The 24745-nt window shown below is 37.9% G+C and overlaps 1 protein-coding gene across 1 annotated transcript in view; it reads right to left on the bottom strand.

Moving 5' to 3' along the window:
• The window catches only part of PCLO (piccolo presynaptic cytomatrix protein), a 390072-nt gene that overhangs the window by 78170 nt on the left and 287157 nt on the right, over positions 1–24745 (bottom strand). The window contains exons 11-16 of the mRNA XM_059817028.1: positions 11665–11773; positions 10998–11065; positions 8077–8288; positions 2800–2850; positions 1765–1895; positions 199–225 (exon numbers count right to left, since the gene is read on the bottom strand). Coding sequence (XP_059673011.1) covers positions 199–225; positions 1765–1895; positions 2800–2850; positions 8077–8288; positions 10998–11065; positions 11665–11773 — 598 coding nt within the window. The remainder of the gene's footprint in view (positions 1–198; positions 226–1764; positions 1896–2799; positions 2851–8076; positions 8289–10997; positions 11066–11664; positions 11774–24745) is intronic.

Here is a 24745-nt window from a genome sequence, read left to right as displayed (position 1 = left end):
TAAGGGCAATTAATTACTCGTTTCCAGTTCCTTCTGACCTGGAAATGGGATTTGTTAGAGAATGAACAGCAAAACCATGCTGCAATCGCATGTCATCAAAACTCAAAGAGAAATCTATAGTTCAATGCACAGAATCATCATAATATCAGGCACGCATACAAAAATGAAAGAATAAAGTTGGAAGATAGTACACTCTACCTTGCATTTTGGACAACCATGACTTGTCTGTATACCCAGCATTTACAGAGACAGGAACACAGAGGAAGCAGTGTGAGAGAAAATGAGAACAGAGATGAAAGAAAACATGTGAATAATGGGTAGCTTCTAGTATCAGAATCAAAGGAAATAGAGGCATTAGGAAGAATAAGAAGTCTAGCATGGACTGAACTACAGATAAAAGATATTCAGTAGCAATTCAAGTTTCTGTGCCATGTTTTAAAATAATGAACTCAAAGAAAAGTAAAATCCAAATTCTTCATCATTTGGCCACGAGTTTAAACCTATACTTGGATCTCACTTAGACCTCTGCAGGGTGAATGTCTGTCTAGTTCAAAGTCTTATTTCTACATCAGTGAATGCACCTGCAAAATTCCCAGCAAGACTGATTTGACAAGTACTTTACAAGACTCTTAGGCGCATTAAAAAACCCCTCAGGTTTTAGGACCTGTTCCCATTATATTTAGTAATAGTTTTGGGCCCAGTGCCACTGAACAATATTGAATGCTGTATAGCTGGAATTAGCAAACTACGAAAGCATATGCATGCCTTTAGTTATACCATTCATGTGCTTTTAGCGATGCTTGCCCATATGCCAAATGCTGAACTGTGACCTGAGCATCCACTTTCCCGTTACTTTGAATAGAACAGAAATACAGATTTTTAGTTGCATGGTCCTAGCCTAAGAGCCTTTTAGGATGAGTGTGATTACACAAGCAGAGAAATTTGCAGGAATTTGTCTTCACAATCTAAGGTCTGATCCATCAGCTTAGCTTTAGATATTGCCACTGAAGTCATCAGGATTATTATAATCATGTATACTTCTGCATACATATGACATTCTGCAACTTTAGAGCACAAAAAAGAGTTATAAAATTGCTGATACAGAAACATACCTTTTAAAGGAAACACTAATGAGATATTTGTAATTACAGAGTCTAAAAAAGCAATGATCTGTGAAAAAGTGATTAGTGATTTGTATAGTCATGAGATACAAAATTACCAGAATTTCTAAAACCACATCTTAGCTCTTAAAAAAAAGTCATTAAAAAAAATCACATGGAATGAATATTTTCTGTCTAGTATTTCTCATCTTTGGTATTATACTGCAACCTTAAATTTATCTCAGATACCGTAAATCTGCATGTTTGCAAATCTGTCCCAAATTCAGAATGTCTTGAGCCGAAGCAACAATTCCATTTTAACCTTAACATGTAGTTTTCTACATTACAGAGAGTATTACGTATATTTAGTACATTTCAGTAGAGTCTGTTGTTTTTTTAATACATATTTTTGCATGTATTAGAATTTTTTCATAGAAACATGAAAAAAATAAATAAATCTACAGGAATGATCATGAAGCCCCTGAGATCATTAGCAAAGTATGCACATTGCCCTGGGAATAGGATCTGGCTCTCTATTAAAAATCCACCATTTTTTCTGGTGTTGTACCTGGATTTTCTATAGTGATAACTCTCAGTTCTGAATATTAGTGACAAGTAACAAACCCAAATTAAAGGTTCAGGTTAAAATTTCTCCTACACTTACCCTCTCCCTGGAAGAAGATAAACTTTAACAAAGGGGTCAGAATAGCCATTGTTGTCTCTGGGAGCAAGGTTTCTTGCCTGAAGGATGTGGATGATAAGGTTGCCAAGGTGTTTGTCATAGTTGATTTGAAGCTAGAGAATGTATTAAAACACAGTAAGATTATTTTTTAATTTTACTTCCTAAATGATTCAATACTTCTCTGAAATCCTTTGAATAAAATGAGTTTTAGACCTTTACTTTGGCTGGAAATAAACACATTTTAGAAGTTTCTGTCTCTCTCTCCTGACTAGAATGTGATGCTAGATGATTATGTTGGATCTTGAAACAAATTTTGCTTTTAAAGTCTGTCAGTATTGGTTAAAAAAAAAAGGAAACATGCATATTGATCTTTTCCAGTCAGAAAAAAGCAGATGAAATTTTAACTCTTTATATTCTTCTGAGCAATAGCCAGCTTATTGAGTAGGAATTACACAAATTCTGACTGCAGGGAGCCCAAGCTCAGGAAGGATGTAGTACTATGGAAAGACCCTTAGTATAGGAGAGAGGGATGAATTAAGGAAACAGACAGAAATCTAAAGGAAATTAGGCTTCATTTATTCTGCTGCTCCAAGTTCCACTGTTTTAAAAAACTAAAGTAAAGTCAGTTTACATAAGAGATAACCACAAACTTGGCTTTGCATGGAAATGAATCCACTGCACTATTAGAAACCCACAGTAGTCTTTGCTTAAATGTAGAGAGTCTGGGAATTTCTGAAGTAAACCACAATAAGTGCCCAAAGATTAAAGATAAGAATGAATTTCACTACATTTTTAGCCCCTTCAGGAACAGTAGCATTTTCCATTCTTCTGTTTGTATTTCACAGGCCAACATTAAAGACAGAGGCAAAATCTAGCACTGACTTACATTAGTGACATTTCAAGGGGTTGGAGTTGAATATGAAATCACTTAATGGAGATTGTTTTCAGCAACCTTATTCAACAGGGAAACACAGCCAGTAGCAACAACAATTTACACAGCAAGAGTTACATATTTACCTGAATTTCTCCAGTGATTGGATGGGAAGCAGACTTCATAGTTTCAGTGGGCTGCCAGATTAAAATACGTAAATAAATACACAGGCACACACTCACAAATATACACATATGCATATTGGAAATAATAGATGTTCAGTTAACTTTTTTAACAGGTGGTGTTTATACTGCTGTATTGCCACATATTTTTAAAAAGCATTAGAATGTCTTCAATTTGTATGCTCAAAACTAACAGTTATGGCATTTCAACAGCACTTAAAGTCCAGCCCAGCCATTTTGATCAGCCTTTGTGCAAGTACAAAATGAGACAACTTGAACACCTTTACAATGTTGTATAGTCGTGCTTATTCCTCTCTGTTCTCTATCACTGAGCTTCTCTAGGTTGCTGACAAAAGCAATAAAATCCTTGGTGTCTTTTTTTTTCCCTTTTTCTTCCCTCCTGTTTGTTAGCAGTTGGAAAATAATATCACCATTTTCTTCAAATCCTGGACTCTCAAAAATACGTTGTTCGGTTAAATGGTGGTGCCCTTGAGCCACCCTGGACCTACCTCTAATCTGCAAGCCATCAGTCAAGCAAGAAAGTTCTCTCTGGTTCAGTAGCAGGATTTGAATAGTTTTGCATTCTCTCCACTTCTGCTTCCTTGGTTGATGCAGCAGAAAACAAAGGATCCAAACAAGGACAAACTTACTGTTCTCTGAAGACTGATCTGCAAGTCATCTTTTCCTATTTTTCCAGATATGACCAGCAGCCTGACGTATTATTCTGTGTAATTAGGATTTCTTTTGCTTTCTGAGAAGAGTAAAACTCATCTGTCTCTTTTGTGCTGCCCTACCCTCCAAAAAAACCCTCAGAGCTTTTATCAGGATTTTCTCAGAATTGTTTTAAATTAGGCCAATGCAGAGCCCACATCTCCTGGACCAGAGCACAATGTGATGCACTACCCTTTTCAGGTTTGAGATGAAGAAACGTCCCCTCAGTCACTCAGATCTGCAGACCAGAACTAACCAGAAAAATCCCAGCCAAACACTAGCACAACAAAAACACAGGAGAAATCCAGCCCAAACCTGCCTGTTACATAGTTATATTCACTGGTTTGTGTTGCCTTATTTTTGTTTGGTTTACATGTTTTACCTTGCCTTCTAAATGTGTTTCTTTATGAATACAAACTTTTTTAGAAAAAAAAATGTTGATTTTTCTGGCAATGCATGTGCCGCTCAAAAATAATTCTCATGGAAAATTTTTAAATCAGCTTTTCTTGGTACCTTACAAAGCTTTTAAAGAAGTGTAATCCCTCTAACAGCTAAAATAGGTCATCAATAGTTTATAAAACGTTCTGAATCTCAAATGATATTTTAGATTGATAGCAAACTACTAAAACTTGTTTGGTCCTTGAAAGAATATTCAAAGAGAGAATTTCACTCCTTTTGCCAAAGACAGAGACCTACCTGAGCATTATGCAAATTTTCAAAGTAGGGCTTAAATGGCTTACATTTCTCATACTTCACCTCTACAAATGGATTTTATTATACTTTAATAGTTCTGACCTCAGTATGTACTAGCACTGACAATACTGACAATGCTACAAAATAACACGGAGTTAGCTGTGCTGCGGCTACAAAATCACTGCCGGATAGTCTAAATGCTCTGTTTTTTATAAGTTTGAATGGCAAGAATAATGAGTTTGTTCACTCCAAATGTCATGTAATACAGAATGTATTAATATGGATACTGTAGAAGGAATTCAGAGAAAAGGGAATGGGCATGCCAAATTTGTGTGGGGACTTCCAAAGGCGGTTAAAGAGGAGTTCCCTTTAGCCTTGCGGTTAACTTTGCTTTCATCTACTTGTCTGAAAAAATAAATGTGCGTTTTTATGCTTCTGTATTATTGCTAAATCGCTGTATTCATGTACAAGACTGTGATTCAGCATATTAAATATTTTGTTTTCTCTCTGATGTCAGCTGATTTAGAACTGACCATGAAGAACTACCCAAACATTTCACAGAAATATGAATAATTTAGGCTGAAAGAGACCTCTCAAGGTCATCTGGTCTAACCCCCAGCTCAGAGCTGGGCCAGCTTTGAAGTTGGATCTGGATTGAAAGGCAGAGATGCAAATAAATTATCTTCTTTTATGAGGGCCTCAATGAGGATTAATTGGAAAAGAAGGAAAAATATTTCACTGCTGACTTCTCTAGGAGCTAAAGGATCTGAGGTTTTAGAAAAACAACCCATTCTTCAAGATACAAAGACAATTAAATGTTTCTATAGGGCATTTATATCCGGGTTGTAATCTGCATGGTAGAATGATCATGCATTTACATTACAAAAGAAACAGGTGTGCACAGGATATAGTCAGCTCAAGGCTCCCAAAGGTTAAATCTCTCCTGTGATGGCTAATCTAATTTCATTCTAATTTCTTTTGATATTCCCTGCATGCACTCACACACCCTGAGTAAGAAAGAGCCTGTGCTTTGTAATGCCATCACACCTGCTGGAGGAGGTTGTCATTACCATGATGTGAAAATTGTTAATGCCAGGCTCTGATGCTATGCACTATCACTCTGTAGTAATGGGACAAAACATTAAATATGAGAGAATTGGCACTGCAGAATATCAAAGAGACTCCTACAACATTTCTGGAGTGTATATTTTACACAGAAAGCCTAAAAAAAAAAATCTTACTTGCTAAAAATAAGAACAGTAGCAAAAACAAGGTCTAGGCAGTTTGAATACTTAGTCTCTGATGATACGCTGGCAAGGCTGCAGCCTGCCTAGAAATGCTGTCAGCCCAAGGCAAAGAGCCATTCCAGAAAGGATGAGCAGTAGCTTTCTCTTCTAAGAGAGCTCAACACCATTATAAACTTGGCCTGCAGTCAATGAACAGAAACTAAACAAGTCAACAAGAGCTATGGTTGTTATGAAAGAAATGCCTCTCAACATGATTTTCAGAAATAAGGAAAGAATGTTTTAAACATTTACCTGATTAGTTTTGACTTTTGTATCCCCTACATAAAGGCATTAGTTTTAATAATTTTTTGTTTCATCTTTATAAGCCTCCAGCTGAATTTTCATAAAAGATTACTAAATCCTCTGTGAAGCAGGAAATGAAATTTATGCATCCAACTTTAGGTGACCTGCTACAGTGCCAAAGCTGGGAACCCAGTGTATGCATGTGGACAGAGAGAAGCACCTCTCCAGGATACACTGCGCATCAAGGATTTATGGAACTCCACACACTATGCAGTGAATTTAGGGGCATGATTCATCTAACCAAATGAAAGGAGTTTCAGTGTAGATAGTGACATCTGCATGAAGAGCCCTGCTCTCTCCTTTCCATGCAGTGCAGGCACTTCAATGGCAGGTTTCATCCAGTCTCATGCACTGGACTTCGGAAGTGCATTATTCTCACTGGTAAACATAAAGTACATGGCAAAGTAGTTCATAGGTCGATGTTTACAAAATCCAGAGTACGTTGTAATGAAACCAAATATTAACCTGACGATTAGGCAATTCTGCCAGACCCCTGAAGTTAGGTGTAGTAAATCTTGACATACAGATTTAATTTGTGCATCATAGACCTGAATTAGTTCATATAAAGTCTATGGGAATTGTGGCAAGACAGAATTACTATCCAAAACAAACTGATCAATAAATATATTTACAGTTTTTGCTAAACTGTTGGATGAAAGAGATGTTTTTGTTTCCTCTCACATGAAAGTTATGTAAGCATATTGAAGAGCTATCTGAAATGAGCAGGCACCATTTGCTGTTTTTTGTTTGTACGGTACCTAATGCATTTGTAGTTCAAATCACAGTCATAGCTTCAACAGCACAAGAATACAAACATAACAATAATGCAGTAGGAACCTGACAGTCCCAAGAAGGACTAAAGATACAAAGAAATAAATATCTAGAAAGCATCTCTTTTGCAATATGAAGCTTTGCTTCTAATAGTAAGAAAGTGAGAAGCTGAGTATTCAGGATAGCAATGAGCTTTAGTTATCTTGCAAATTACTTAAGAAAATGCAGCCTTCACAAGATTGACTTTCACTTCAGTTGTTAACTTTTTTTTGACACAAAATGCAAAAATGTGACAGATGACTTTATGATCTAGTTTCCAGTTTCAACTGTGAAAAAAATGCTACTAAATTCCTACTCTGGCCTTTCCAGGTGTGCAGGTGGGTGCACTAGGAGAAAGGAGTTCAGCTGAGAAATGGACAGAATGTGGCAGAGAAAATGACAAATTATGCTTAACAAGTTCACAGGAATTAGCTAGTGAGAAAATACATTTTGATGGTAAATTTATTTTTTATTCTTTCCCTGGCTTTCAGAGAAATACTTAATAGTGCTATGATTATTCATAGCATGTAACACTTCCAACAGTAGCTTAGTACAGAGAGGGAAATTATGGTCTTAGTAATACCAGCTTCTTCTGTGGAACTAGTACCTCACCATCATGTAGGATGCATTTAAAAAGCAACAACAGTGAAGAATGAAAAGGTCAATTATTTTGTTTAAAAACAATAATATTAAATTTGAGAAATCTATTTTCAGAGATTTCCCAATCTTTTATGACCTTGGATAAATCGCATAATACCCTTTCCTTGTGTCCAAATTCTATACCTTAACAGTAATACTCATCACTGTCATGGAAATGAATTCATCAGTATGTGTCGCACCTCGAATACTGTGTTCAGTTTTGGGCCCCTCACTACAAGAAGGACATTGAGGTGCTGGAGCGTGTCCAGAGAAGGGTGATGAAGCTGGTGAGGGGTCTGGAGCACAAGTCTTATGAGGAGCGGCTGAGGGAGCTGGGGTTGTTCTGTCTGGAGAAGAGGAGGCTGAGGGGAGACCTCATCGCTCTCTACAATTACCTGAAAGGAGGTTGCAGAGAGGTGGGTGTTGGTCTCTTCTCCCAAGCGACTAGCGACAGGAAAGGAGGAAACGGCCTCAAGTTGTGCCAGGGGAGGTTCAGGCTGGATATTAGGAAAAAATTCTTTACTGAGAGAGTGGTGAAGCACTGGAACAGGCTGCCCAGGGAAGTGGTGGAGTCACCATCCCTGGAGGTGTTCAAGGAACGTGTGGACGAGGCATTGTGGGACATGGTTTAATGGGCATGGTGGTGTTGGCTGATGGTTGGACTTGATGATCTTACAGGTCTTTTCCAACCTTAATGATTCTGTGATTCTGTGTTTCTGTTGCTGCACTGAAGAAGATAAATAGGCAGTTTCTTTTTGTCATCAAAATGTTATTGCCGCATAACTGAGAAGTTTCTTACCTTGCTGCTATGTCGCTTTTTGCTCACTGAAGGAGAGCCAGGCTGACCAGGGCTGGGAACAGCACTGGAAGTGGCAGAAGTGGTTCCAGAGTGAATGTGAGATCCCTTTTCCACTCCTGAGGAAGCAACCAGAGGCGACTGCTGTAGAGAAACCTTTTGGAGCTCTGCAGCCAGCTGCTTTGGATCAACCCCTGGGGACTTCGCTTTATCTACTGGATTAAAGTAAGAGAGCTTTGTATTGATAATTGCTAACACATTCAAAGTTATCTTGCCATGGTACAGGGACAGGATAATGATCTTCACAAATTTTCATATCGTCTGCTTGTATACTGTGAAGATGCAAAAGACAACCTATAAAAAATAGACATCTCCCCCTCAGCATCAACATCCCAATTCCAATCTTTCCATTCAACAGTCTGTCAACTAGTGTTACTCATCTCACAAGCCTTCTGAGAAGGTTATTCTCTAGCTGAAGAAAAATAGGTCTTGCTGATTATGCTGAATCATACTGGAGAAAATTACAGTTTTAAAGACTGGCCTGTACTAATTTTCACTCTTTGGAACTGGTCCAGTTTCACCAAGTATCTGAACTTTGTTGTAGCAAGCTTTAATTTCAACTTTTTTTTTTTTTAATCAGCTGGACATTCAATAAAACTAAATTCTGCTCCTGAGATAATCTATATAAAAATAAAGAGAAAAGGAGCTCAAAACTTTAGCACCGCAAATTAATCAAAGCAGAATAAAATGAAAACAAATGAAAAGCAAAAGCCCTGATTCATCTTTCCTTATTATACAGAGCTATGTGCGGCATCTGTGGTAGAAGTCTAATTGCCCTCCCCGCTGCCCCAGCAATGAGTGGGGAGAATTTACCCTTTGTAGATGGCAATCTCCATTTAATGGAGAAATGAGGTCAAGTAAGTTTCATATGTGCCTTAAAGCGAGTAGAGTTAAAAGGATACTAGGCTCAGCTTGCTTACCAGGTTCTCAGAAGTATGAGAGGTTTAAGGCAATATGTAAGCCTTATCCTGCCTGCTAGGTTGCATTTGGTTTATCTTTCTGGAGGGAATGGAGATTGCTCCTTTCCAAAGCACCAACAGTCTGCAAAAGCTCGAGGTGATGTCAAGAAAGACTTGGCCTGGCAGCCAGAAGGGACTCTACAGAGTTGTTCCAACTCAGAAACTGCTAGAAGATTGCTAGACCAGGAGGAAGCATGCCTGCAAGAATGGGGGAATTTACTTTTATTTCTGTTCTTTCTCATTTTGAATTTTATCCATTAATAAAAAATATTATGTATTCTAGCTTCTATCCTTTCAAAACCCAATTTCAGTGTCTATGAATGCCTTTGGTGTTTTTTGACCTGCTCACTAAGAAAAAAATTGTGGGTAGCTCTGCCTCAAAGCTCTGTCAGACTCAGTATTCATTTTCAATTAATATCAATAACACCCACTTTCAACAAAAGGTAGCTTGATGGTATGTATATTAATAGCTGAGAAGAGTTACATGGTCAGAAAATGGAAGATTTAATACAGGTAACTTGCGCACCAACTGTTAAAAGAGCAGCCGCAAAACCACAGAACTCAGAATGGACCCTTGAGAAGCTGAGTAAAACACTCTTTTAATCTTCACTGAGCTTGCTGAAGGGCTGCATTGCTATTAAGATTGTGGATGTTGGTTCAAAGTTAGATTAGATATGACTAATACTGTGATTAGAGCCTCCAGTCATGGTATTGATTGACTAGAAGGGAATTCCCCCCCAAAAGCACTGCCATTTTAGAAGTCACATAACAAAACTTCACACAAAGTACTTCCTATTGCAGCCCTGTATCCTAGTAAATACTGTATTTTCATCACTAATAACAGGCCACAAGCCTTGTATTAAGCTAACTTAGGCCTTAGGACTTGCGGTGTTTTATTTGGACTTGCTCCAGTTTGCTAGGAGCATTGTTTTAGCTTGTCTGGCTGCAACAGCAATTGTCTAATGACCAGATGGCTATGACCTTAATTTGTCTGAGTTACACTTCATCTTGTATAATTGTGCAATATAATGTCCATTCTTAATAATTTTGATATATAAAGGCACAACAGTAATTGCACGGTGTAGACTGAAGCATTTCTGACTCCAGATTAATGATGCAGCTTATAGGAGCACAGGCCTGGGGTGACAGCAGAGTGCTGCAAGGTTTGGGCACAGGATGATAGCTGAGGCCCCAGGGCTACCAGCAACTCGCTGGTCAGTTACTGACACTAGTGCAAACTCGGCAGCTGGGTAAAAACAATTTTAGGGGCAACAGAAGGAACAAAGAACAAGAACATATCACGTGCAAAGTGTACGATATCCAGTCAAGTCGTAAGTAATGAGGTGCTGCTGACCGGTGAGGAAAGAGCAAGGCATGCTAGAAAACATAAAAAAGGCCCCAAGCAGATCCTGAAGCGAAGAGGAAGGAATCATCAACATCATCCACCTCCCAGCAAGGAGTCAAGAACTCTCACCACAAACATCATAATCCTCACAGCAAATTCCTCGGGACACTTTTGACTTGCGGCAATGTCCCCGGAGTGAAAGCACTGCCCGCAGGGCCTGGAGAAGCTGCTGAAGTGGGACCACTATGCCAGTTTTCTGTGGCATGTAATAGATGAAGGGGTACCTAGCCGGAGGTTTTCCCTGGATAACAAACGTTAGCTGCAGTATTGTTACTGAGCGTTCCTTTGTATTAATTAGATATGTAGACTGTCGGTATGGATTGAACTGGGCTAATAATAATAACAACCAACAGTAAATGCTTGGCTTTGTACATATCTGCCCATGGCAAGATCTGGGATGTAACACCTGAGCTTACAATGCTAATACCCTAGCTTATATCAAAACCAATTTTCAACTGCTACCCAGTCCTCCCACATCAAAGCAACAACTTATTGCTTACCTGCCTTTACTGGCTCGTGCAGCTCCAGGTGCTGGGGATTCTCAGAGTCCGAGAGCATGTTCAGATCCCTAAAGAAAGCGATGAGAAGCCTGAGACAAAAGAAACTCTTTCCTCATACCCTCATTATTGTATTAAGTAGATAAATGAATTGTGGTTCATGACAGAAAGCAGCTCCCAAGCATGGCCCCTTCTTAGCTGATAGATATTTGCAATGCTGTTAAAGAGCTGAGAAGAAAAGGTTCTTTTAAGGTGAAATCTTTAATGGATTCAATGCAATTTTATACATTTCTCATGAAGCTTAAATGACTTTCATCTAAAGGATACAGATTTCAGTAAAAGTCAAGTTAGTGCTAAATTACCGTCTTTTTCTAACCCCAGTAAATTCAGTGATTTGTATGCGTGTCAATGAGAGGAGGTTGTGGCCTGACAATGGAGATATTGTTTATAAAAGCATAATTACTAAAATCTGCCTCAGCTTATCTTTTCTTATGACTTTAAAAAAAAAAAAGAACAAACAGACCTCCCACACTCACAGTGAACTCTTGCTAATTATTACGTTGATGTTTTGTGCTAACAAAGGTTCCACCTTAACAACTGTAAATTTAAAAAAAAAAAAAGCCATGAAAAGCCAAAAAAAATGGAAACAGAAAGATGGGGAAAAACTCACAGTCTTACACATATTTCTGCTTCCCCACTCTGTTGAATAATAATGCTCTGGACTTCTTCATAAGTTTTCCCGGTCAAAGGGATGCCATTCCATTCCAGAACCTGCATTCCTAAGAAGGCAAAGCGGCATGAGGTCAAGTGCTCAGATTTTGACAAAGGCATCAGATAGACTGCTTTGACAAGAAGATTTGATGTGAACGTTGTTTAAATGGCACAACACATTAGCAAAGCCCTTTCACTTCACACAGATTAGACTGTTGAATGTTACTGTCCCATCAGCTATAACTTACCTGTTGAAACAAGTCAGGGGATTAATTCCTATCTGATTCAAACTATACATGCACTCTCCATAGTCTGGGTTGCGTGATATTGAAGAACTTTTGCAATATCAAAAACATGCACACCTACCAACATGGCAAGAAACCAAAACTTTTTATATATCAGACATTTCCTGGCCAGCCATGGTCTTGGAAGATAACTGCTCCCTAGAGTGGCACATTGCTGTTAAGAAGCTGAGCCTCAAAATGGGATTAAATTTGTGAATGTGATTTGGTAATTCAAATACATTTTCTATACTTTGCCACTTCAGAAAATACAAGATTAAGGCAGTTGGGCAAGCTGATTTTAAATTAAAAATGTATCTCCACATTTCAAACATCAGCCTGGAAATATTCAGGTTTAGATTTTTCTTCCATATCTTTTCTTATGAAAAAGTGACAAAACAGCTGAACATAATTCTGGAAGATAGGAACAAAGCTATAATAAACAGGCTGAAAAATACTGTATACTGATCTAATCTGTTGTGTCTTCCAAGTATCCCAGGACTGAGCCAGGAGACTCAGTACAGAGCAAGGTATCGCTATAAGGAAGTTTTATGCTCAGTATTTGCAGAGTCAATCCCTCTATAAATCATGTGAGGTGTATTCTGATAAGATAAGAAATCTTTCAGTTACAGTAAAAAGCAAACTGTAGATTCGTATCTGGGACTTACAACTCAGGTTCTGAGACCTGCATTCGTATTTTGAAGTAGTTAGTCATAAGGATGAGTTCAAAGAGATTAACTTCTCACTAATGTACAAACGTCAAAATCCAAGCCTCAGGCTCTAGAGAAAAAAATTGCTTAATGGGACAAGATACTGAATTCTTAATAGTCCACTAAAAGCAATGTATTACAAAACATCTGAAAACCACATCATCCACACAGCAAGGAAAACCACAAACACTTAGCTTGCTACCACTTACACAAATAAAACCAAGTCTTCACCTGGGTCATATTTTTATTTCAAAATCCTGTGCTGTTGCATATAACAAATGGGAAAAACAATGAAGTGAAATGTGGAGATAAACTCATAGGAAAACAAGCTGCTAAATAAAATATGATGAGAATTGTTCATGGAGTAAAGCAGGTGAAATTATTTGACAATGAAAGAATATGAGGAAAAAAGTCTATAACTTTATGTTACAAAAATTTCCATAGGATTACATAGGATTTGAAATATCAGATTTGCTCATAACTTTTCTCAGTAAGAATTTATCATTTTGTTTGTAGCAGTTTACAGAAATACAAACTGTGCAGAATGACTAAAAAGTGATGCTCAGAAGGCAGTAAAGCCAGCTGCTTACTGCCAAAATAGATTTGTCTTTTCCTAAAATTTAGCCCCTTTCATTTACCAGCCATCACTCAAAAGCATGATCTTGCTTTTGCTTGTTAGAGCAGATCTGGTTTTAAGCTCAGTTCCTCTGGAATAAAGCAACACTAATTATGAATAAATGCAGCTCCCCCTGATTTTTTGCCATACAAATATAACAGCATGCACTCTGTCTTTAGAAGGCTTCTAGAAAGGAAGGAACTGAAGTTATTTTTGTTTTCCTGTCAATGTGTGCCTTCATAATGCTATCGTGGCATAGGATGTTGAGTACGACAGTACAAACCTCTTGAGTAAGACAAGCCAAGCCACCACTTCTATGTATTGGCAATGAACAAGAATAAAACTTGAAAGTTTTAGATATTTGAGAAAGTGGTTAACATTCTTTGTAAAAAAAAAAGCTTTGTTGACAAAACGCATCCAGCTACGGTCCTAGGTTTATCAGATCCTGCTCGCAAGGCTTCAGAAGAAAATTTACCAGGGGACCTGTAAGGCTATCATCAACGACTTGCTTTAATTTAAAAGACCAGCAGGAAGAGCCTAGCTAAGTAACACTGCAGTGCTGGGATTCAGAAATCAAGTCTCGTTTCCACTGGTGAGAGTTTCACTACTGAGTGCAATGGCACTGCAGTCCCTCACTTGATCAGTAAGGCCAAGCACATGTGAACAAAGCAGCAAACCAAAAGGAAATTGAATCTCAGCAGCCTTGGCTCACACAGAGATCCATTTAAGCTGTCAGTACAGGGGTATTTTCTTTTTATTGGCTGCCTTGTGGATTCATGAATGTTTAAAATCAAAGCAATTTTAAAATGACTTAATTGATCTGGCTGATAGCCCTGGGGTCTAAGGAAAAAGTTTTTAGGCAAGAAGCTGATTTCTCGTTTCTTAAGGAGTAACTGCTAAATATCTTTTGCTGGAAAAAAAATAATGTCACAAAGAAAACCTTTAGGAGGAATGTGAGTCTAATCAACAAAAAGAGAAAAAAAAGTACCGAGAAGTCACAGGAGACTGGTGATAAAAAAGTTTTTTGCCTAAAACCCAGTCACATTCTGTAACTGGTCTTTGGTAGTCAGGACATGTCATTCACATTTCCAAAACTTTGTTTACTTCAAATCACCAGTTTAGTAGATAAAAAACAGACAGAAAGACGAGAAAACTTACATTGCTTCATGACAACTCTGCTGACTGAGGAAGAACTAGTAATTGCCCTGATAATCGAATCCGTAAGTTCTTCTAGAATCTTTTTTTTTTTTTTTTAATTTTATTGGAATGGCTGCATCCTGCATTGATGGTGAGCAACAACTTATTTTTAGCAATATCAGCTCCCACAGTCAGCTTTATACACAAAGACCTCCTCCCTGCTCCACTAAGTGTGCTGACACACATAATTTGCTCAGTCTTTTTGGTATCTACTTTATGTTGACATTTAGAACCTGGAATCAGAAGTTGTTTATAATTTTCCATGGATTACAAAATGATTATTCCAGAGAGGGAACCTCATACATTCATAACTACCATGGAGATACCCACGTTTAGCTAGATTAATACCAACCTTTCCCTTAAAAAAACATGCTACAATCCTACTGTATTGGAAGAAAGAAAGAAGCCTCCTGTGTTCATATATTCTTCCATACACATCTGTTACTGGCCACAGCTGGAGACATTATCAAAATCTAAGTGTATCTTTCCTCTGACACAGTATAGCAATTGTGTTCTTCTCTATAAGTACCAAGTAAATATCTCAGATTCTCCTGTATGTGTTATAGTTGCTGCTCTCAGTGAATGCTCAAACTAAGAGCCTGCTCTTGGATGGAGGGTCAGTGCTTATGCTGCAGAAGTAAGGAAGGGCCCACATTTCACCAAAACCCTCACGGGAAGGAGAGGGTGGAATTTTGTTTTATTGCATTGTATTGCCATACTTAACACATGCAGCTTAAAGCTCTTCAAGATCGCTAGGCTCTTTTTAGGAACTAGTAAAGTGTTAACATTTATTATTTTTGTTTAGGCATGAGTAAGCCAATTATCTGTTAACTGATAACAATAAAACGTGAAAAGTCTACAGAACTGATTTCCGTTTTCTGACACTTTGACAGCTTGTGAAATGGAAGCTAAGTACTGGTGAAACTTGAATTCTGCTTTTAACAGTGGGGAGTCAGGGACTATTAAGAAGTAGCTTCTATCAGCTCATGAATGAAAGTATTGGAAATAATTACCTGGGGTCCCTGGGGAGCATTCAGCAGATCCTGGAAGACCTGTGAAATTTTGGGGAAGAGAATTTTTGGGTAGAAAGTTTCAATAATACAGAAAAAAGATGAGTTCGGATTCAAACCTAGGGCCAGATTTGAGCCTACAACACCATATACAATTTCTCAGGAGCCTGAGTAAAACTGTGTTCAAATATGAGGAGCTGGTCTACTGAAATTTGCTTGGACTGACCACATGGTTTGATCTGGTAATTTGCTGATAATTTTTATTGCTCATGCTTAACAACTAAGCCCTCTAATTGCTGACCACTTAGATTTATAAACATAATATGGATCAGCTGTTAGAAATAAAATGCTTACATAATAGCAAGGACTATGTTGGTATTGCTCCCTGTTCAGTCTTGTGAAATGTTTTATAGCTGGTCCATCAAGAAGTGCAAAAAGCAGCTCACTACTAATGTTCAACTGCCTGTATAAAATAAGGCATTTTTTAATCTTAAATGTTTCCATATGTTTACAAGTATTGCAAAATTGCAGATTGTCCAGAGAGGTTGTGGAGTCTCTGTCCTTGGAGGTGGTCAAAACCCAGCAGGACACAGTCCTGCGCAACCTACTCTCACTGGCCCTGCTTTGAACAGGGAGCTTGAACTAGGTGATCTCCAGAGGTGCTTTCCAGCCTCAACTATTTTGTGATTCTGCGTAAAACAGTTAAATTTTGCTTTATAAACTATGCTAATGTTTTATCCATATATGCTGTAGCTCTATGTATCAAAGCAGAAATAGCTGATTCTATGATATTAGATCTGCACTGTGATGTCCATAAATAGTTCAGAGTGCAGTTCCATGAGTTAAATGATTTGGTCTAACTGAGGAATAATGAATAATTGTTCCTTATCTCTTGTACTTGAGCGGATACGTACTCAAGCTATTTATCTATTTTTTCATGAGAAGGAGAAATATTTAGCAACAATGAAAAAGTCTGCAATATCAAATGATCGGAAATTAGTTCCATGGATATTGTTGAAATCTGTGTGTGTCCAAATCATAGAATAGAATCATAGAATTATAGGATCATTTAGGTTGGAAAAGACCTTTAAGAACATCAAGTCCAATCGTAAACCTAACCCTGCCAAGTCCACCACTAAACCATGTCCCTAAGCGCCTCATCCACACGTCTTTTAAATACCTCCAGGGACAGTGACTCAACTACCTCCCTGGGCAGCCTGTTCTAATGTCTGACAACCCTTTCAGTGAAGAATTTTTTCCTAATATCCAGGCTAAACCTCCCCTGGTGCAACTTGAGGCCATTTCGTCTTGTCCCATCACTTGTCACTTGGGAGAAGAGACCAGCACCCGCCTCTCTGCAACCTCCTTTCAGGTAATTGTAGAGAGCAATAAGGTCTCCCCTCAGCCTCCTCTTCTGCAGGCTAAACAACCCCAGCTCTCTCAACCGCTCCTCATAAGACTTGTGCTTCAGACCCCTCACCAGCTTCGTTGTCCTCACCAGCACCGAGTACAGGGGACGATCACCTCCCTGCTCCTGCTGGCCACACTATTTCTGATACAGGCCAGGATGCCGTTGGTTTTCTTGGCCACCTGGGCACACTGCTGGCTCATCTTCACCTGGCTGTCAGCCAGCACCCCCAGGTCCTTTTCTGCGGGGCAGCTTTCCAGCCACTCGTCCCCAAGCCTGTAGCATTGCATGGGGTTGTTGTGACCCAAGTGCAGGACCCGGCACTTGGCCTTGTTGAACCTCATACAATTGTATGGGCCCATCGATCCAGCCTGTCCAGATCCCTCTGCAGAGCCTTCCTACCCTCAAGCAGATCAATACACCCACCAATCTCATAGCTTCTTTTAAAAAATTGGTTTACATTTAATTTTAAAAGTTAGGTATAATTGCATCCTGTATCATGGATCACAGTATTTAGGAGAAACTTAAACAAAAACAACTATTCTTTGTTCTCCTACTTTTTGACACAGGTACTTTGATGTAGTTCCTTTGGGTAGACTCTGCCCTCATTAAGTAATGATTAGTTAAACTAATCAACTGTCATCCTATTTAAAACTAAACTGAGGAGATCTGAGGAGCTGATAAAGTGAATCATTGTATTATTGCCTCTTTTAGGAGTTATGATAAAGAAAAGATATCTAAGACAGACTTACAGAGAGTGATCAAAAAATACTACCAACTATGGTCTTCATCCAACTAATAACAAAATACCATTAATTTTCAAAGTACTTCCTACTACTGAATTTGCTGTGCTGTGGTGATACAGAACCCTTGACACTAAAATTGTTGCTTTTAATGTTTAATAGAAGATTAGATTATATCATGGTTATGTCAAATGTATAAACTTACAAGCATTTGAGGAGTGGATGTCTTTAGTGCATATACAATCCCCGTTCATGGCCAATGGTTTGAGGACTGTTTCTTTGGAGATGTTATTCAAGGACTGAGGCTGTGAATGCTCCCTGCCACAGACCCAGACACTGATTCTCTTTCTACTTACACTAATTTTAGGAATTCCATTAGCTTTACTCTTGCACTAATGCAAAGCACTGATGCAAATACTCTTTTAAAAAAATCAAATTATTAGATACTGGCTATACAATAGCTTTGGAGCAAACTTTGCTCAGTATTTGTGTACACCAGGAGTGACATAGAGTTTAGAAATTTTATAGACATGCCAGCTTCCCTCAAATGCCAGTAACAGCAGTGATTCAGAGCCACAATCTTGGACTATTCATAATATTGTGTTTTCATATTCAGATGACTTTTCAGGAGAAACACATGCTGCAGGAGAATACCAAATAAATGACTACTTTTTCTCTGAAGTGAATTTCATACCAGTGAAGCTGTAAGAATTGAAAACTTAAATGATTTATTTATCTACAGAAAAAATATAGCAAAGTTGCAAATACCCTATGCTGGTGCTTCAGAATATCTCATCTGAGACCCAGAAGAGCTACTTCTAGCTTTCTTCTCTGTAACTGGTGAGTCCTTGGCTTTGCACTAAGATCTTGAACATTGTTATTCTCATTTAGTCCATGGAATCATGCATTTATCAGTTATTTAGATCTCATGACTTCATATAGAGCTGGTTGGAGAGGGGTTTGTTCCTTTATCCTGCAGCCTTGAGAGAGAAGCTGACTATATGGTACAAAAAAGCAACAAAAAGAAGAGGAAACAAAGCAAAATGACTAAAGTGTCGATGATATCTTCGGGGGTTGGGCATGGCATGGATTTGGAAAGGCTATAGCATCTGTTCCCACATCTATCCCAGACATTCTTGTATAATTTATTTTTTTATGTCTGCTTCCTTATTAGTGATGAAGGGCAGAAATATTTCTTTGCTTCATGAGGATATTGCGAGGTTATATATATATAAAAATATATTTGAAGAGCTCCTGCTCCATTTGGGTGGCTTCTCTCGGTAAATACATCCTTCAGCCCACCACCTGGGTGATAAAACTGTATCGTTTAATTGAATGTGGTTGTATATATGACATTCCTGTTGACAAAAAAGCACAAAACAAATTATAAAATACGCAGACAGAATAGCTTCAGGGAACATGTGGACAAGGCATTGTGGGACATAGTTTAATAGGCATGGTGGTGCTAGTTGATGGTTGGACTTGATGATCTTACAGGTCATTTCCAACCGTAGTGATTCTGTGATTCTGTGATTAGAGTTTCTGACTGTCAACTGGAAGACACAATATATATCTCAGTTTCCACCCATCTTCCATGATTTTCCACATTTTCTGTCCTCTTCAGATTAATCTTTAAGACATTAGCTGGCTGCATGATTAAAGCTGAAATTGAAGGAATCTGAAAATCACCAAAGGATTTTATTTCTCTTCAACATCTTTATCTCTTCAACATAGTTGCTTCAAATACAGAAATACTAAACTGAGCCACTGAACGTCTTTTGAATTTTATTCCCATGTGTAATAGAATGTACACTATTACAAAGTTAATCTTAGTCACTTTGCATACACTGTTATACTGCAGTCTCCTATTCAGTGTACCCAAGGCGACTGAGAAGTGGTAAAACTGTTGTTTGCTGAGTTACTAAGAGTTTGTAATTACTTCCAAAAAATCAGACTACACATGTATAAAAACTATTATTTTTCCAACTTTTAGAGTCTTAGAGATGCCCTCCTACTGGAATTTAAAAAGATCTAGACATGACAATATTAGAACAGAGCCTCTGGTTTTGGTTACACCATAGTTATACACACAGATTGCTGGGGTTTATTCTCTGTTTCTTCATAGCTTGTACTGTTTATTCTTATGCAAAATAAACATGTCAGTTTGAGCTGCATTTTTCACTGGTCGAATGCTCACAGAGGAAACAAAAATTGGACTCTCTAGGCTAGCAGCTTCAATCACTAGAATGTGAATGTTAATGTCTTTCTATTTCATAGAGGAATTAAAATTCAGAAACATTACTTTGAAATCCCAGAAAGTGCTATAAAAGTTAAATGTGCACTCAGAACAGGGAGAAGCAATATCAACTTGCAGTCTGACATTCAGCACTAAATTACTTTATGGTCTGTGTTCTCCAGTTATTTTTCTTTTATTTCTAAACCTTTCTGATGGTTAAAAATAGGTTGATGAAAGTCAATGTGTTAATGTATTTCCCTGTACTGCTGGGCATGAATCACACCAAAACTCATTATTTTTTGTAGACTCCTTAACTTCCTCTCCCATTCATCATTCGCACCCAGGCTGAATGTTTTCCATTATTACAACAATTATTATATAGACAACACTCACAATTTTTAAAAATTGATATGTTGTTCATCAAATAGAAATGATATAATGGACCTGCCTATGCTTCATGGCTGCTATGTTGCTACTATGAAATGGCATTTATAAAAGTACAGCCAGAGCAAATCAACCTTCTATTTGGGGTGTACTTGGCATTTACAGGCAGCTATATACTACACCACTGATTGGTACAGCTGCAGTTATCAACCCAATACTAAACACCTCTCTAATTTAGTCTGCCTTCAGATTTCTGTATACATTGGCACACGATTCTGTAGATCACCATTCAGTTTGAACTATGCTAGGGCAACAAGTGATGATCTGGATGTATTTGTACAACCTGAGTTGAGGCTCTCAGCAAGTTAAATGAAGATTAGGGTTACTGTTTATGAAAATAAATATGATAGAAATGATAAATTTATAGTGCTTTCACCACTACTGTATTACACCTCAAACACTGTATTACATTAGAGTTACAGACAGATGATCAGTTAGAGCATGCTGAACAAAATGCTGTGTTGCATTGTAGTTATTCAGTGTTTCAGAAAAATAAATGTTTTTCAAAACATATCGTTCACTGAAGCTATAGAGCATCATGTATTTACTTTGCTTTCAGTAATGTCAAATGAAAGATTAAAATGATTTTGCCAGAGAGATGAGCTTCCTGTAGAGAGCTCTAATTTAACTGAAAGTCTTAAACATTTCATTATCAGGTTGTGTTCACAAAAACATCCACTTTTAAAAGCAGTTTACTATGAATTCAGATTTTTTTTAAAAAAACCCTTGTAATAATATATATATGGTAGAATGAAAAAGTCTGTTTAATTCAAAGCCACATAAAGATTCACCTTAAGATCAGTAAACAATCAGGCTGCGGGAATTTCTCTTTGCTGTCTCCTTCATGAGTGGTAAATACAAAAAACCCCATTATTTTCATGGGGGTTTAATGTCAGGTATGAATTTAGACTAGTATATCCCTGTCTGCATTCTATATTTATCAATATTGGTGTATTAAGTATGCAGTGGGGTTTTTTTCAATTTCCATTTCTGAGAAAAAAATTCTTCTCTTTTACACAAATGCAGTTCTCTTAGTCCAGCTTCCATCAGTTACAGCTGAGAATGGAATTTGCTCCAGTGATTTTTGTTTTTGAAATTTTCTTTTGGAGGGGCAAGAGGGATATGTCATGTGATGGAAACATGCATTTCTTGTGGAAGTTACAGTGTGTGTCTGAAGAATCACTCTCTCTGTATTACTTAGTTTCTAGTCTCCTTAAGAGTATAAGTTACTACAGCAAATATGTCAAACAAAGTCTATATAAAATGCTGCTTTATTGTCAAAACAATTAGACTTTAAGCACAATTCTTAATTCAGATTAAAAGAAAACTGACATAACTTATTAGTGTTAAAATGTCTTCTGTATTAAAAAAAAAAAAAAGTTTTAATGCTCTGTGTTCTACAGAGGAGGAGTGAAATTACCCGTACTTCATGCAGGAGGCGGCCCATTGGCTGCGGCCAAGATACCCATGGTCTGATCTTCCCTTTAACAAGGTGAATCTCCGCCAAGATCAAGCTCAACAGAGTGGATCCAAGACAGACCCAGACTCTCCAGCCCCAGTAGCACTGGTGTCTATATGTCAATGGAGGATTTATACATGACATTCTGTTCTGCCTCCTATCTCTTCTCCATCACTTCCCTTTCTTCAACCAAAATATCCCTCATTAAAGGAAGAACAGAGGGTAGATTTGGTTCAGACCAGTCATCGTTCCTACATTAAAGAAACAGCAAATACATAGCACTCTGTCATATCTTAGTTGCCACTCAAGTGGAAAGAAAAAATGAGTCAAGGGAGAGAAATTCATCAAGATTAGGGTCTCGGCTCTGTCAAGCAGGGCTACATAATAGAAACCTTAAGACTAGTATGAATGAAATATAAGTGGGAATTTAGGACTATGTGTGTAGGACTCCCAGAAGAAATGGTGGAGGAAGGAAAAGGAGATTGATGGCACATAGGTCATCAAGATCCCAATACATTTACATGTGGCTTCCCAGGACACTTAATTCAGGAAAGGGAAAGCAGCTTAAAAAAGACAGGGCAAAGCCACACTTTAGCAAAGGACTGACTAAACCAAAGTGCAGCCTGAAACCATAAAGTGACAATGGCAGGAAGATAAAGAACAGGACTGAGGCCATAAAACCCTGAGATAAGGAAAAAAAGGTCAGAGAGTAACCCAGCAACTTTTTCTGGTGACTCACAGAGGTATGGGGTAGAGAAACAAAAGATCACAATCACTATCAGCTTCTAAAAGTGCGCAAAAGGCACCTCCAAGACCATCACATGGTTGCCAACTTAAGAACCCAGAGGCTAAGATGACAACTCCATAGCTGGCATCCCTTGCTCTCTGGACATACCACTTGCATACACACATCCTGGTGCTTAGGAGAACGTGGGTATGAGAGAATAGCTTTATTTAGAAAGCACAACAGAGAAAGAATACTAATCCAAAAGAAAAGTTATTCTTAACTGAGGACCCCCAATCTGTTGAGGCTCCCTGAGGAGGCTCTTTTGATACAGAACTGCACTGCCCTGGAGGTCTACCCTTGCTTGATGAAGCCCTGGCTGGTCTCCAGCAATGTCACCCCTAAGAGACTAGAGTCCAATTGAGAAAATAATGGAATTATTGAGAAAATTTAAACACTGAAAGCATGCTAGGAATGAGCAAAGACCATGGTTATGCATTGGAAGGCAATGCTACTTAAGGTCATACACAAACAAGAACAGAAAGTTTCTGTGACTCACAGTAAGCAAACACCACTGTTTAAGTAAAAAGTCAAGCCTTCTTAATGAGAATGACTAAAGACTTTAAAATACCACTCTGTCATATAGGATAAAGTGAGATTTTTACTTGATGTGTTCTAATAGGAGTCACTTTGTCAGATAATCATCCTCTATACCCTGGGGGTTATTTTACAGTTCTGACACTATGTGATTATTCAAATATAAAGTAGAATTTACTTACTATTATCTCATTTGTTAGAGTCATGTAACCTGAAAACTAAGGAAACTGAATACAAATTGTTGGCCAGTGCTATGCAGTTCTCATGTCTTGTATGTATCTATTTTTCAACTGTATATGTATAATTCTCCTTTTAAGAAAAGTTTTGGGAAATTATGCTCTTCAAAATGTAAGTAGGTAAGGTAAATCCATGATATTGTCTTGGAACCAACACACACATGTTCTAATTCAAGCTGAGCTAAATTTTTCAGTTATGTAGTGAGTTTTCAGAGAGGCAGATTCATTATCACTGAAGTTACTTAAAAACTGATTTAAAATTTTTGGTATTGTTTTAGCTGGAAAAATGAAGTAATTATTTATCTTATTTCAAAATAAATAGCTTTTTAATTTCAAAAGGATTTATCAATCCTAAATTCTTAATTTGATCTAATATTTAATTTGAAACTGAAGCAATTTTATCTCCCATTTTTTCAGGAAGAAAAGTTTATTTCTTAAGAAATCCAACTTCTGTTTTTATGCTGACATAGATGTAGGCACAGAGGAAAGGGCACAGCCATGCCAAAATATGGTAGGGATGTAGAGTTTCTTACTTTTCTTTTAGAAAGAAAGGAGGCTGGGTGTTTTGGGGTTTTTTTTGCTTGTTTCTCACATTTTCCATTGTTTCACGGACATTTTTATCATCAACAGTAATTTGGTATCACTAGGAAGTACTAGGGTAGAACACAGATTTTAAATTACAGTATAAATAGATCTGTTTGCAAGTTCTTAATGGTATCTTCCGAGATAGAAATAGATGCTATAATATTTAATCAAATAAATAAATACGGCTGCAGAAAGTTGGCTAGATGTCCCAGTTAATTAATTTACGAAAAAATATTTTATATAACAGCTTCTAAGCAAGAGGTATTAGTTTTTCTACAGGGAATAGTAACCTATTCACAGAGATTAAGAAACTCTTGATTTCTTATAAGACTTCAAAATATTTTCCCTTCATAGAGTTGTCAGAACTACAGAATTCTTTTGGAATGATTTTCACAGAATCACAAAATCACTATGGTTAGAAAAGACCTGTAAGATCATCAAGTCCAACCATCAACTAACACCACCATGCCCATTAAACCATGTCCCGCAATGCCATGTCCATACATTCCTTGAACATCTCCAGTGAGGGTGACTCCACCACCTCCCTGGGCAGCCTGTTCCAGTGTCTCACCACTCTCTCAGTAAAGAAATTTTTCCTAATATCCAGCCTGAACCTCCCCTGGCACAACTTGAGGCCATTTCCTCTTGTCCTGTCGCTAGTCACTTAGGAGAAGAGACTGACACCCACCTCTCTGCCGCCTCCTTTCAGGTAGTTGTAGAGAGCTATAAGGTCTCCCCTCAGCCTCCTCTTCTCCAGACTGAACAGCCCCAGCTCCCTCAGCCGCTCCTCATAA

The sequence above is a fragment of the Gavia stellata genome, chromosome 4 (assembly GCF_030936135.1).
Source record: "Gavia stellata isolate bGavSte3 chromosome 4, bGavSte3.hap2, whole genome shotgun sequence".
Taxonomy (NCBI): Eukaryota; Metazoa; Chordata; class Aves; order Gaviiformes; family Gaviidae; genus Gavia; species Gavia stellata.
Note: the sequence above shows the minus strand (reverse complement) of the source record. Positions and strands in the feature narration are given on the sequence as shown.